The 15,598-nt window shown below is 50.7% G+C and overlaps 1 protein-coding gene across 1 annotated transcript; it reads left to right on the plus strand.

The window, feature by feature from the left end:
- Nucleotides 1–834: 834 nt before the first annotated feature.
- KLHL28 (kelch-like family member 28) lies at nt 835–8,015 on the plus strand. Its single transcript, XM_008943469.1, is given in 5 exon segments — nt 835–1,575; nt 1,577–1,743; nt 3,975–4,418; nt 7,058–7,266; nt 7,852–8,015. Coding segments are annotated over 5 exon segments (1,725 nt in total).
- Nucleotides 8,016–15,598: the final 7,583 nt, after the last annotated feature.

Below are 15,598 nucleotides of genomic sequence, written 5' to 3' on the forward strand. Positions count from 1 at the left end.
AGCACTTTGTGGGCTCAATGCAAATTAGATGTCAGTTAAGGGGATGTGAAAATGATGAACCTTTGAATAATGTGGTAAAAGGAAGAAGATCTTGAAGTTCATGCAGTCGTTTAGGGAATCAAAATCAAACCAGCTTTTCAGTTCTGAAACTGGGGGGTTGCAGTGTTCTCTGCAGAACAGAGCTGCATGTCCTCACAGCCCGGGATCCTGGGCTCCACCCTCTGACTGCTCTAACAGTTCAGGCTGAGTAAGGAGCTGAAGAGCTGCTGCTCCAACAGGTATGGAGGCAGCACCCTCTGAATTCTAATGACACTGAAATCAGAGCAGGTGCCTTCAAGTGTCACAGTGCAAGCTAAAACTTCTGGCACAAGCATCTGGGGGTTTTGTGGAGCTGTAGGTAGGAATGAGGACCCTTCCCCTGTGGGGAAGGAACCCTGAAAGGAAGGAAAAGAACTCTTGGTGAAGCTAGGAAGCGTGAGTGGCTGCTCATGCCGTAGGGAAACCTGTCTTGTATTCAACACTTCAGACAACATGCATTTGACTCCAGGAAAGAAAAAAAAAATACGCTGTGATGGTTGTGGGATTTTTTTTTAAGGCATAGGTTAATATAGCATACACTATTAGACATTTGATTGTCCCAGATTTAACTCGCATGAAAAGCGTAGCACGTAAGGGTTGACCAAGCAAAATGGGAAGCAATAAACTCAATGCAGATAAAAGCAAAAGTGGAAAAATCTTTTTTTGATGTTCTGTGTGGCACATCTAAGTAACGTGAGTGATGCAGCTGGTGGAGTGAAGCCCTGAGTAACGTGTTAAAACCTCTGCTTGTCACAGATGGACCAGTCGTCCCCAGCCTACATGCTCGCCAACCTAACCCACCTGCACTCTGAGCAGCTCCTGCAGGGCCTGAACCTCCTTCGCCAGCACCACGAGCTCTGCGACATCGTCCTGAGGGTCGGCGACGCCAAGATCCACGCCCACAGAGCCGTGCTGGCCAGCATCAGCCCCTACTTCAAGGCCATGTTCACGGGGAACCTCTCGGAGAAGGAGAACTCGGAGGTGGAGTTCCAGTGCGTGGAGGAGGCGGCCCTGCAGGCCATCGTGGAGTACGCCTACACCGGCACCGTCTTCATCTCCCAGGACACGGTGGAGTCGCTGCTGCCGGCCGCCAACCTGCTGCAGGTGAAGCTGGTGGTGCAGGAGTGCTGCGCCTTCCTGGAGAGCCAGCTGGAACCCGGGAACTGCATCGGCATCGCCCGCTTCGCCACCTCGGCCGGCCGCGGCCTCTGCCTGGCTGCCAACAAGTACATCTGCCAGCACTTCGAGGAGGTGTGTCAGACGGAGGAGTTCCTGGAGCTGACGCGCGCCGAGCTGGATGAGATCGTCTCCAACGACTGCCTGAACGTGGTGACGGAGGAGACGGTGTTCCACGCCCTGGAGGCCTGGGTGAAGTACGACGTGCGGGAGCGGCAGAAGCACCTGGCCCAGCTCCTGCACTGCGTCCGCCTGCCGCTGCTCAGCGTCAAGTTCCTCACCCGGCTGTACGAGGCCAACCACCTCATCCGGGACGACCACACCTGCAGACTGCACCTGCAAGCGCCTGCGGAACGAGTCCCGCAAGTACCACTTCATGCCGGAGCACAGGCTCTCCCACCAGACCGTGCTGATGACGCGGCCACGCTGCGCCCCCAAAGTCCTGTGTGCCGTGGGGGGCAAGGCCGGGCTCTTCGCCTGCTTGGAGAGGTGGGTCGTGGGCAGGCTGAGGCAGCACCTGGGTGCTGTCGTCTGTCTCTGTCTTTAAAATACTTCTTGGCTCTGAGGGTGGCCGAGCCTGGAGCAGACAGGCTCTCCCACCAGACCGTGCTGATGACGCGGCCACGCTGCGCCCCCAAAGTCCTGTGTGCCGTGGGGGGCAAGGCCGGGCTCTTCGCCTGCTTGGAGAGGTGGGTCGTGGGCAGGCTGAGGCAGCACCTGGGTGCTGTCGTCTGTCTCTGTCTTTAAAATACTTCTTGGCTCTGAGGGTGGCCGAGCCTGGAGCAGGCTGCCCAGAGAGGTTGTGGAGCCTCCTGCTCTGGAGAGACCCCAAACCTGCCAAGACACCACCCTGGGCACCCTGTTGTGGGTGACCTGCTGGAGCAGGGGGTTGGACAAGGTGATCCCCAGAGGTCCTCTCCAACCCCACCATGCTGGGGTTGCCCTGGGTCAGGACTGGGACAGTCCTGCTGCAGAGCTGTGCTTTGTAGGACTGCAGTTACTGCTCTCTTTCATAAGAACTTTTGGATAGATTGTCTGGGTTTGTGGTCTTTTTTTTCTGAACAAGGACGAGCACCGAGTTCAAAATGCTTTTTGATTTCGTGAGTAATCTTCAGTGACAAGGATTTTGTTTGTGCCAACACAGACAGCAGTAAAATCTTATTTTAATTCTGTTGATTGAGAATTTGATTAATAAACATGGTTGATAGAAGTTTGTACACTACTTCTTTATCCTTTCAGGTATTTTACATAATTTTCCCCTGATCTATTGTTATTCCAGACAATCAAACCATAAAATTAAACTAATGCAGGACAAATATGCTCCCTGATAACTCAAAAGTCCTTGGAAATAGAGCAGACTTAATCAGAGACAAGTGAAAGGTAATTCTTAGCAGTGTCACGCTCTGGATCATCACGAGATGATCCTTTAATCACCCTCTAATCTCTGCTGCTGAGCACGTACCGCTGCCCGTGCTGGCAGGAACGGGTGAGTGCCCCTCTTCCCTCAGCCCGAGCTCAGACTGAGTCTCCTCTTCAGTTATGGGAGGCTGATCCTGTGAGCAAAGGGAGAGTAACAGAGAGAAAACCAGCTCTCTTCCCATACTGGTGTAACTGGGTTTGTTATAACATTGTGTTAGCAGCTCCAGAAACAGGAGTTAAACTGCATGTGGGGCTGGGTGTGTGTGTGGAGTGCTGTGGTGTGAGTGCACCCCCAGCAGCTCAGGAGACCCTCTCTGTGCAAGGCAGGCTGCCCTGACCAGCTCTGCAGCTCGGTTCTGGGTCATATTTTACTCTGAGATGTTCTTTTCTGGGGCAGTTCTGTGCTCACACATATGTGCGTGTAAACTTAAAGAAACCTGGGAGATCTGTCCTTTGCCCCTCTCAGAGATGTTGTCAAAGTTAGTTAAAGTGAACTCCCCTTGTAATAGGGATTGCTAGTGAACCAAATATGGGGATGGGGAATTGAGTTTATAGATTTAAAAAATAAAGGCTGTTTTGTGCTTAATAAAAAAATCTCAGTGAGTGAAGTCACCCTCCCATGTTCTTCAGCTGTTTCTTTCACAGCTTCTTCAGTGGTTGTAACAATATTCCATACCAATCTAGATTGGATTATTTTTTGGTTTTAAATGAAAGCACAAAAACCATTTTTCAAATCAGCTCTATCTACTTTAACATTTTTTTTAAATTATACAGTGTATGTTAGAAGCATTTATAAAACTACAGACTGCTTTCTAAGCATGTGGTTGCAGGTATGCATAAAGTTGTGCTTCCCCCTCTAATTCTCCTTTTCTCTGAGGCTGTTTTGACTGTTTTTTTTTTTTTTTTCAGTTCACCCTTCTTAGCTCTTTGGTTTGTACTTTTAGCTTGCCTCAGAGACAGCCTGCCTCCAAAAGCTGCTGTGGCTGCAGCTCTGCCTGTCTTCCTTTGTGGTATCCCCTCCCTGCCCTGCCTCCCCCTCAGTCTGCCTGGTCTGCACTTCCCAAACCCATCATTGCAGGTCTCGGGCTTGGTATGGTGGCTGCACCACGCTGTGAGCCCTGGGCTTTAACTCTTCAGGACAGTCGGCAGCGTTTCAGTTTAGCTTCATTTGGGCTATTGGAAGGCACAGCAAATGTTGGGTGGGACACGTGAACTCGTCTTCTGTGTTCTCGATGCCCGTGTGCACGTCACGGCGCCTCAGGAGAGGAGGTTTGCTCATGGTCCTGGCTTCTCTCTTCCAGCGTGGAGATGTACTTCCCCCAGAACGACTCCTGGATCGGGCTGGCTCCCCTCAGCATCCCCCGCTACGAGTTCGGCATCTGCGTCCTCCACCAGAAGATCTACGTCGTGGGGGGCATCGCCACCCACGTGTGCCAGGGCATCAGCTACCGCAAGCACGAGAGCTCGGTGGAGTGCTGGGACCCCGACACCAACACCTGGACGGCCCTGGGCAGGATGTGCGAGAGCCGGAGCACGCTGGGCGTGGCCGTGCTGGCCGGGGAGCTCTACGCCCTGGGCGGCTACGACGGGCAGTCCTACCTGCGGACGGTGGAGAAGTACATCCCCAAGGTGCAGGAGTGGCAGCCCGTGGCCCCCATGAACAAAACCAGGAGCTGCTTTGCGGCGGCCGTCCTGGACGGGATGATCTACGCCATCGGCGGCTACGGGCCCGCCCACATGAACAGGTAGGGGCTGGGCTGGCAGCTGGGGAGCAGCACTGCTCCCCGGGCACCCCGAGGGCAGCAGCCACCTACCAGTCCTCCTAAAGCAGATTGGTAAACTGTTAGTCCTCATCCTGCAGCATCAGTCTGAGAATTCAACTGGAAAGTCTTTATTTTAACTTCTCTTTACGTGTTCCAACTCGTTGCTGGTTTGTTTGGGGTTTTGTTTTGGTGTTTTTTTTTTCTTTTTTAATACTTAAGAAGGGAAACTAGTAAAGCCAAAGGTCTCTGCATGTTACCAAGCAAGGCGGTAACACCTGAGCTGGTGAACTCAGCAGATCAGTGTGGTGTGACCTTACGTGCCCAGGCCCCGAGGTCGTGTCCGTGTGTCTGTGCTGTGGTGCTGTGCCCTGGTTACTGAGCTTGCTCAGCCCTGTGCCAATGCTACATGAAAGCCTTGTGCCCCAAGCTTGCAGGGTGTGATAGCAACAGGACAAGGGGCATTGGCTTCACACTGGGGGAGAGGAGATTTAGATGAGGTGTAAGGAAGGAGTTTTTCACCGTGAGGGTGGTGAGACCCTGGCACAAGTTGCACAGGGAAGTTGTGGATGCTCCATCACTGGAGGTACTCAGGCTGGACAGGGCCTCACATGACCTGCTCTAGTGGGAGATGTCCCTGCCCATGTCAGGGGTTTGGAACTAGATGATCTTGAAGGTTCCTTCCAACCCAAACCATTGTCTGATCCTATAAATATTAGGACACATGGTCAGCTTTAACACTTAAACAACTGATTTGAAATAAATAGGAATTTTCACATGCTTAACATACACAGAAATAAATACTTCAGGTGGAATCTGCAGGAAGCGAGTGAATAAACTACAAGACTAAATATCTGAGTAAAGAGTAAAAACTAAAATCTTGCATGTAGGAAGGGATGCATTGATTGTTAACAGAGGAGGTTCACAACATTGCACTAGTTGTTAATTGCCCTTTTTATACGTGATACTTCTTTATATAAAATAGTTTCTGAAGCAGAGGATTAGTTCCCAGGTAGGAAAGTATAGCAAAGTAGTTTCCATTTGGAAAATACAAACAATTTTGTTAAGTTGCAGAAATAAAACCAGCAGTAAATGAAACCACTTGGTTGTGACAGGATTTTATGAAACTCGATGTGACATTGTTCTGATTTCTTATATTTAAAGTTAGGAGCTGTAACAGCAGCTGCAGTATTTAATAGAGAAGCAAAGCATCTCTGAGAATCACCTGCTGACTTGAGGATTTCTTCATCTGGGAATTTGACCTGGAGGAATTAAGCTGTGGTTCCTCCTAGCTCCTTGTACCACGCAGGACTCCTGGCTTTAGTGGTGGCTTCACACAGAGTCACCAGCAGAGCAGAGCAGTTCAGGAGTTTACTGTGGCGCCTCTGGGATCCTCTCTCCACTGCAGCCTTGCTGCACGGACCCTAAAAAAGGGCAGATAATCCCTGGCTCTTGCCAAACGTGGTTCCCTAAAGCTGAATGCTCAGTGTGCACCCAGGAGAACTGGGTAACCTCCTTGCAGGAGATGTGAGACGTGGCTGGAGCATCAGGAGATGTCTTTATGGAGCTGGTACCTTGGAAGGAAAGCTCTTAGCAACCACAAAATCCTGCAGGAGCCTTACTCCTTGTACCGTGTCTCTTCCTCACTCAGAACACAATTGCCAGCAGCACCTTTAGAGTTACTCGAATCTGATATTTCATTATTTGCATTCTTTAATTTGCTTTTCACTGAATAATTTTGGTATAGTAATTATTCAAGAGCAGGAGTAATAGGCTGTGCCCTGCCATTGCTGGAGTTGTGCAGGCTCAGGCAGGAGGAGAAAGCTGGCTGCTGTGTAGTGCTCTCTGTAGTGCTTCTGATTTTCTCTTTCCTCTTTTACCCCCTTGTGCTCCTGCAGCTGTGCTCTGGGCTGGGCACAGCCACGTGCCATGAGTGTGGTAATGACTGGGACCACCTCTACACCTCCAGTGATTAACAGTAATGAAGATAAATCATTTTATCCCAAAGTCCTCTTTGATTTGTAGTGTTTGATCAGCAGGCTCTTTGCTGCCCTTCCCAAGAGATGTGCTCCCCAAACCTCCTTCCTCTCTGCCCGTTACTTCCAGGGCAGCCTCTGGGAGGTTTTCAATGTGACGTGTTACCCCAGTGGAGACACTTCAGACCTGTGCTGTGTGCAGCTTTTCACAAGTTGCTGGTTTTATAAATACCAGCAGTCCTCTTTGAAAGAGCTTTCAGCTCTGAGGCCAGCTCTGGCAGCTCTTGCTTAGTTCTGGTCTGGAGCCTGGTGATCCAGTGGCATGGGGGCATCAGGGAAGTGGCGGAACCGCAGCCACCGTGTCAGGCTGAAAGATCTGAAATCTGGGTTTTGGCAGCACTCTCTTGAGACCATCCTGCTGCTTTGTGTTGTGGAAGGAGGGCAGGATGTGACTGATGGTTCTGAGCTGGTACCACTGGCCTTGGGTAGTGCAGAGCAGCCAGGCCACAGTTTGTGTTGTGCTACTCCCCTGCGTGGTGACGTTGGTTGGCAGAGCTAGATCCACCTCTGACAACCCCGGGTTGCCCGTGGGGTGACGTTGGGGTGTCCCTGGGGGCCCAGGCTCACCTGCTGTTGGTGTGTCTGCAGCATGGAGCGCTACGACCCCAGCAAGAACTCGTGGGAGACGGTGGCTCCCATGGCCGACAAGCGCATCAACTTCGGCGTGGGCGCCATGCTGGGCTTCATCTTCGTGGTGGGGGGGCACAACGGTGTCTCCCACCTGTCCAGCATCGAGAGGTACGACCCCCACCAGAACCAGTGGACCGTCTGTCGACCCATGAAGGAACCCAGGACAGGTAGGGACCCACAAAACTCTCACTTGGGTGTCCTCTCAGGAATAAACTGCCACAGTGAGGTGCAGTGACTCATGTGCAGAGCGTTGCACTTTGTCTGTGAATGGGGATCACTTACTCTGTGCAAAACGATGAGGGTTTATTTCTCTCCTTCCAGTTACAGTCCAGTTTATTAATACTGAGCTAGAACCAGAACAATACAAAGTAGTATTTCTACTCTGCTTTCTGTTTTTTCATTGGTTTTGAGTGAGTTTCAGCAGTTCTGTGGTTGCTGCTCTGTTGTATTCTGTGTTACTTTGAGACTCAGTAGCACAGCCTCTCTCTGTCTCCCTGACAAGGAGCACTGAGACAGGAGAGTGTGGCTCACTCACAGGAAAGGATGTGAGAACTCTGATAAAGGAGTGCAAGACCTGAACGGAGAGGGGCTGTTCAGGGCCACCCATTTCCTTTAAAGAGCCCAGGGAATGCTGTGAGGACTCGTCTGTCCATCCTTCAGGTGGAGGGAGGGTTCCAGCTGGGAACACACCAGCCCTTGCTCCCACTTGCTGGTGGGGGTGTGATGGTTTGGTTCCGTTTGTCTCCCCGCAGGTGTCGGCGCGGCTGTGATCGATAACTGCCTGTACGTCGTTGGGGGTCACTCGGGGTCCTCCTACCTGAACACTGTCCAGAAGTACGACCCCATCTCAGACACCTGGCTGGACTCTGCTGGCATGATGTACTGTCGATGCAATTTTGGCTTGACTGCACTTTGATGAGGAGCACGACTGCGGACCCGATGTGAAGGTGGAGCTTACCCTGCCTGGAGCAAACCCTGCTGCTGGAGGACACGGGCTGTGTCTTCTGGAGTGGAGGAATGTGGGCGAGTTGGGGCTGAAACAAGGAAGGATGGTTTTGTTTTCTCCCAGTAACTGGCCGTGGTTCCTTTGGGGACACGGGCAGGAAGAACAGCAGGTGTGATCCCAGCTGGGTTTAGGTGGCGTCCTGGTCACGGCGGTGAATGTTAGAGAGGACTGAGATGTGGTTAGAAAAATTACTCTGTATCTAACCCGTTCACTTTCTAGAGCTCTTCTCTCTCCCTCCTGCCTCCTCTGAAACATGAAGTTTACTGTGCTTGGGGTGAGAGGTGTGTGAGTGTGTGCTGTGACTGAGGGTTTGTTGGTGGCTGGCTGGGTGTGTCTTCATGCACGACAGTGCTTCATCCTTTTTTTATGAACAGTAACTAAAGGGCTGCCTTGTTTCTGTATCTCAAGGTTTGTAAATAATAAATGCCATAGTATGTTGCCTGTACGCTCTCCTTTGTTACCTGCTTGCTGGTAGGAGGGCTGGGATGGTCGTTAGGAACTACTCCGAGACATTTACAAGGCAAATCTGTTGCCTCAACAAAATTTTTGGATCTGATGAGGAGAAATCACTCTTTGAACTTCCCTCTACATTTTCTTTTTGTGGGAAAATGAGCGCTAGGTTAAATGACTTAGTCTTACTGGCCCACTGTGTGTTTTCAATTGCAATGCAAGGAGAAATTACCTTGTCCTGCAACTTCTGATGTAACACATTTGAAGGTGCCACAGCAGCATTTGTAGCATGACCTGAAATAAATGCTCCTAGATGAATCCGTCCCACCCTTCCCCCAGGCATGCTTCTGTCCCTGTTCCATACAACTCCCTTTTTTAAAAGAATGTATGACTGCTTTCTCAGAGTGTTCTGATTTAAACATGGTGCTACACGTGGGACTTCACAGGGAGGCTGTCACGGACTGTGGCACAGCGTGTGCTTGTTTGGGTGGTTCTGGGGAGTTGGTTTATTTGCTTGATACATCCGTGCCTATGAAAACTGTGCAGAGTAACACAACATGCTGACTGAGCTCTGCTCATTATCTTTGTTTCCAGAAGATCTACGTTTATGGCTCCTCTTCTCCCAAATACATAAACAGGGAGTGGATGGTGAGCTCCCACCTGGGGTTCTTGGCTCTTGCCTTTAGGGTATGCTGCAGTGCTGGGGGGCAGGGCCATGGCTCTAAGCCCCCTGCGTCCTGTGTGACAGGCAGCAGAGCTCCTGGGGCTGGCCAGGGTCTGGAGGGGTCCAGCTTCCTGATAGCCCTCAGCTTAGTGAAAGTTTGAGCAGAGAAGTCAAAGGCAATGCTGTGGGTTAGAGCCATTGTTTAAGGTAGATGACTGAATAAGTAGGAATTTTAGCTAATTTAGAATGGTTTGGTTTGTCTTCTGATTTTAACTAGGAATCAGGATTATCTTCTGTGTTTGTTTTGGTGTCTATACATGTGTTGCCAGGCCTGGTACTAAAGAATTTTTCTGCCTCCAGAGCTATTTCCTCTTGTTTTAACATGTTAAATTAATGTTTGTTTCCCTTTGTTTTTCAAGCCTGTCTAGTATTACTTTTTGAAGGTGCAATAATATTTGAAATAGTTGCTTTAAAAGCCATTTCTTTACCTGGATGCTAAGCAGAGGGGTCAAACGTGCATGATCTATTCCCAGTTCCTGCAGAGCCAGGCAAGCAGCAGAGTTCTGTTCTTCCACACCCTGGCATTCAGGGGCTGAAGAGACAAGGAGAGGATGAGGCTGTTTTTCACAGGTAGCAGGTGTTTGCACAGGTCATAAAATCCTGCAGGTCCTCTTCAGGTTGGGTTGTATCCAGCAGGACTTTAAAAGCAAATAAAAGGAACGATTTAATGTTTTCAGTGCAGTTGGTTTGACCCACTGAGGATTCCAGTGGCACAGCAATAAGAGCATGCTTTAGTTACTCCAGTGAGTCTGTTGGGAGGACACGTGGAGCTGCGTGGGGGTGTGCTGCATGTTTTTTGGGGTGGGGAAGGAGGAGGAGCAGGGCTGAGGCCTGAGGGAGGTGTTCAGCCTGGAGCCTTCTCGCTCTGTCCAGGCGAATGCACCAGCCAAGGGCTCACGTGCTGCTTTGTTTTTTAGTCTCTGACAGAGATGATGTTGATCTTCATGTTTTCCAGTATGCACCACAGATGCTTAAAGATGCTTAAAGTAGTAGGTGTATAAAAAAACTCCTTACTTGGAGAAGTTTGTGTTTTGTTGACAGGAGGCTTTCCTCACAGCTGAGTGTGTACCATACCTTTAGAGCTTAACTAGGAGAAGGCTTCCTGAATGAAGGTGCTCATACACAGGTTCTGGTTGGAATTACTAGTAAACACCTTCTTCAGTTAGTACAAAGTGGTGCAGGGCACAGAAATCGTTCTGACTTCAACAGAACAAAACATCTCTAGGTTGTGGATGTTACTTGGGGTTTATTTGGGTTAGACTGAGCTTTAAAGGTCCCTTCCAACATGAAACATTCTGATTTATAGGAACATCTTTCACTTGTGGAAGTCAAAGCGCTTAAAATTGCAAAATGTTTCACCTGGGCAGCAGCAGTGTTAAATTAGGGCATAGAGATTGACCCCATGTTGTGTAAAGTGGTGTTGATACATTTCAGGTAGCAGCATGAACAATTTAAGTGTGCAGGCCTGGTGTGGAGAATGGGAAAAATGCCTCATGAAATACACTGCTGATACTAGATGAGCTGTTCAGCTGGAAGCAGATGGAACTGGGTGTCAGCCTAGGGAGCGTGTCACTGAAAATCACTTAAAGTCTTTGTGTTCTGTTCTGGGTGCTGCTTGTCCTGTCCACTGAAGTGCTTGGTTCTAGGGAGAGCAGACACAATCCATTTAAATCTGCATTAAAGAACAACACTCTCACTGTAACGTCTGTCTCGCAGTTCAGAAGTCAAGGACCTGCAAATAAGATGTCATACAACTATAAATTATCATCCAGTTCAACTGTAAATCACTCAAAACTATCTGTGAAGCACTTTAGAGTGGGTCTGAGTTTGTGTGTACATACAGTCCCTGACTTTCTGCTGTTTTTAGTTGAGATACTCATCTGTAAGCTCCTCCCCAGTCTCCTGCTGGGAATGCTGGTCTCTCTGGAAGCCAGGCTGGAATTTCTCGAGGGGTGGATGCACCCAGTGCACCTTACACCAGGTAACTGCTCCTGGGAGGCAGCCTGGCACTCCTGGGAACCTGCCCCACCAAGTCCCCATTCACTCCATGGAACAATGCAAAATGTCCAGACTTGCCTTAAATTCCTGCTCTTTAACTGAAAAGCAAAGAACTGGATGATAATTCCTATTTTTTTGCCTTATGCTCTGTGCTGTATTTTAAACCCAAGGGTAACTATAATTTTTAGCAGCATTTAAAAACTGCACAGAAAATACCAAATTGTACTCGGACTTGACCAGAGTGCTTTGGTTGGAGTATGAGATGACCTCTGTAGCTCTGTGTGGCTGGGGTGTGTTTCTGTGTCCCTCTCTCAGCAGTGCCCTGGGGTGTTGCTGTGGGCAGCAGGGGGTCTGGGCTCAGCAGCGGTCTCATCTCGCGGTCGCCGTGTCTCTGCTCTCCTGGCAGTGCTCTCTAAGTACCCTTGTACCTATTTCCTCCAATGTGAAACAGTTTAGTAAATAAACCTGGGGAAAAAAACTTAGTTTTAGACTTTTTGTTGGGTGGTGAATGGAAACACGCTGGAGCTTTAGTCTGACGGGGTGATGTGAGCCCCAGGGGGAGGTGGAGCAGGAGGAGCTCTCCCCACCCTGGGAGACCCTGACCCCAGCAGCCACGTTACTGGAACTCTACCCCACGGGTGTTAGAAGCTCCCATGGAAGAGGACTGCAGCGTGTGGCTTGCCCCCACCTGGCTGTTCCTGCTGGCCTGGCAGAAGGGCACACTCTGGAGAGCTCAGGGGCAAGCTCTGCTCTGCTGGGGCAGGCTGGCCTCACTGAGTGGCTCCAAGAGACACAGTCTGCTCAGGGTCTGCAGCTGGGTAACACTGCTTTACTCTGAGAGCCCCTCACAGCTCGGGTTTGGGTGGTGCTTTCACCTCAGGGGACAGTTCCTATGAAGGAACAACGGGCACTTTTCTCTCTGTCTGGGAAATGGGAATATAAGCTTTGGCAACTGTGCAGTGAAATTCCTTTTTTTTGCTGTCTTAATATTAACAGCTCACATCTTTGCATAGCTGAGAGTAGGGATGGGTGTGCTGAATTTGCTTTCCTGCCAAGGGCCTCGGTTCAGCTTCAGGCTGCTGCCATGGGAGCTGCAGTTGAGCACTGGCACTCACAGGTACAGTGCTGTCCATAAAACACACAGAGTCGTGTAATCTGTGAGCTCCAGCTAGAACACACTGCCTCTTGCAGTCTGAGTTGTGCTGAAGGGGAATACTCGGGTGATTTTCCTGAGGGGGAAAAAGAAAATAAATGCACATAGGTGTGGCAGATATTTCAAAACCCATTGGATAGATAGGAGATCTGTATTTGCTTCCCAGGGCAGTTCTGACCTCTCCCCCCTGCACTGCTGGCCCCTTCTCCCCCCAAGTATAGAAGGCAGCTTATGATCAATTTTTTTTTTTTACCCAGATACTGCTTTAGTTTACTCCTAATGCACTTTCCCAAGCTCCAGCACATACAGGGTCAGAGTAAGATGGCACAAAAATGATTATTGCACTGTAAAGTGAGACATACCCAGTCATTTAAAGTGCCTTTCCATCATACTGAACTTCGTCCGAATTAAAAATTGCAGTGATGATGTCTTAATGACTCTGAAAAGTAATTTTTAAGGGCTAGAGAGCTTACCAGCTGCCCAGGCTGCAGACTCCATGCCTGAGTATTCCCCAGCATCTCAGTAATTCTGAAATGCCTTTGGCAAGTGAGATTTGGGGACAGTATTGCCAAGTCTTCAGCTTGTGGGTGAGGTGGAAGCTGGACATTTATTTTCCACAGACATACAAAAGTGTCTGCAAACATTACCAACATTTGCAAACTTTGGGGCAAGGTGGAAGGGAAAGTGTTTGTGTCACACTTGGTTTCTCAGAACAGGTAGGACAGCGTTCAGCCAGCAGGGAAACAACCTTTGTCACTTCTGTCACGGAGAGAAACCCCCAATTCTTCCCCCCTCCCTCAGAGAGGCTCACAGCAGGTTGTGTTCTTAGCTGGTGCTATTAGAAATTCAAGCCCTGTGCACTTTCAAGTAGAAAAATGATAATTGCTTTGGGTGATGTCACTTGAGAGCCAGAGCTGAGGGCATGCTTGAGTGCTTTATTTAATTGGGGATGAGATTCAAATACCAAAAGCTTTGAGATGCAAATGTGGGGACATATTTGGGCTAGAACATCTCAGCTGGGAGGCCAGGCTGAGAGAGTTGGGGTTGTTCAGCCTGGAGAAGAGGTGGCTCCAGGGAGACCTTCTTGGGGCCTTTCAGTACTTCAAGGGACCTACAGGAAAGCTGGTGAAGGACTTTTTACAAGGGTTTGTAGTGACAGGACAAGTGTTAGTGCCTTCAGACTGGAAGAGGGAAGATTTAGACTGCATGTAAGGAAGAAGTTCTTCACTCTGAGGCTGGTGAGACACTGGCACAGGTTGCCCAGGGAAGTTGTGGATCCTCCATCACTGCATGGGGCTAAACATGAAAACACCAAGGGCAAGAAGTGTGGGGGTGAAGTCTGACCACCCCACCGGATAACCAGAGGGGATTTGGGACAGTGGCTGCCAAGCAGCAGGAGCTCATTCCCTGAAGTGCATCTTCTCCCAGTGGTTCCCAGCACTGGGACCACTCCTCCCTCACGAGCCCAGGGTCTGAACCATTCCAGCTTTAGGAGCTGGAGGGACTGGATGAGACAACTCCCCATCCAGACTTAGCCTCGTGAGCTTTGATGTGGCAGGGAGGAGGTGGCTGCCTCTGGGTGTGCTCCGGGCACAGGGGGGCCCTGGGGGGCCCATTTACTTTGGAGCCTGTGTGTGCTTAGGCTGGGATAACTGGGGGGAGTTTGGGGGGTGCTGGGGGAGCCCAGTTATCCCGTTAAAAACTGCACCTGAAGCTTCAGGCATCACTCCCTGCCTCAGGGATGGACAGGCCGTGTGACAGCCTGGCAGGCTCAGGGATGGTTTTGGGGGGCGAGGAGGGGAGTTCAGCTCCTCCACCCCCAGGTGGGGGGACCTGGGCAGAGCCTGGTGCTGAGCCCTGCCTGAACACCAGCCTCTGGTGCTGGAGAGCCACCCCAGCTGGAGGGGCAGGAGAGATCCCCTGTCATCATGGTGCTCGGGAAGCCCAGGGGAGACGCGGGGGTCTCCCCGAGGAGCAGCTTCCAGAGGCTTCACAGAGCTGAGAAGGCATTTTGGTTTTGTTTTTTTAGTTTAATTGCAGGTCCTTCCCTGAGCCTGCAGTGGAGCCGGGTGGGCACTGGATGTCAGTGGTGACTCACGCAGGGATGGGGGGTCTCTGCTCCCCTGGGCAGCCCAGCACCCCCACTGTGCCCCCCTGAGACCCCCGGGCAGGGGCTCCAGGGAGCCCAGGGTGCAGCCAGGCCGTTCGTGGGTCTGGGGGAGCCCCTGTCACCTCTGTCTCCTTGAGGGCTGCCAGGGCTGTGCCAGGCTGCCCAGGGCAGTGGTGGAGACCCCACCCCTGGAGTGGTTTCCCCCACCCCTGGAGGGGTTTCCAAGCGTGGAGATGTGGTGTGAGGGACACGGGGCAGTGGGGTCCTGGCAGTGCTGAGGAACAGTTGGACTCCATGATCTTAAAGGACTTTTCCAACCCAAACAATTCTGTGATTCTGAGTGTCTCCTGAACACCACATTCTGCCTTCTGCTTCGCTCCCATGTGGCCCTGGAAATCAGAGTTAATATTTGGAGCTGTGCCAGCATAGACACAAAGTATGTCTGGAGTCTTTGCTGCCTTACTGTTTATTTTAAATCCCAAATTTTCCTAAATGAAGAAGTACTTACTTGTGCAGATTAATTTGGAGAGATAGAGATAATAATATTTTATAAATTTAGCCTGAATTTCCCAAAGGGTTTGCAGTTATTCAGATTAAACTAATTCAGTTCAGGCTGGTACCCAACAAGGAAACAAACAGTCTGGCTTTTTATCCTCCACAATCCTCCCCAAGCCCAGGGAGCAAGCATGAAACCAGTAAATGGAAGGAAAGTTGCAGATGTCCCAGGAGAGGGGAGGCTCTTGTCTTTGCTCCCGGGTGTGAGCAAAGGGCTTTGCACCCAGAAGGTCCATGTGGCCCCAGCAGGCAGCTCGTGGGTTCCTCCTGGCACAGGGAAGGCCCTGGCAGCAGAGGAGGAAGAGTGAAGCTGGAGTGATGGGCTAGTGTAAAGGGTTTCCCTGCAGGGTGAACCAGAGGCAGACAGGGTGTCTGCAGGCACACGGCAAGGGGGCTTGCCAGGTCTGGGCCACCTTTGGGTGGCTTGTCTCCAGCCCTGTCCCACTGGGTGCCAGCAGCAGTGCTGCACGGGGCACCACTGCGGCTCGGGAACCTGGGCGGGG

Source organism: Merops nubicus, unplaced genomic scaffold (genome assembly GCF_000691845.1).
Source record: "Merops nubicus isolate BGI_N331 unplaced genomic scaffold, ASM69184v1 scaffold15567, whole genome shotgun sequence".
In the NCBI taxonomy this organism is placed as follows: domain Eukaryota; kingdom Metazoa; phylum Chordata; class Aves; order Coraciiformes; family Meropidae; genus Merops; species Merops nubicus.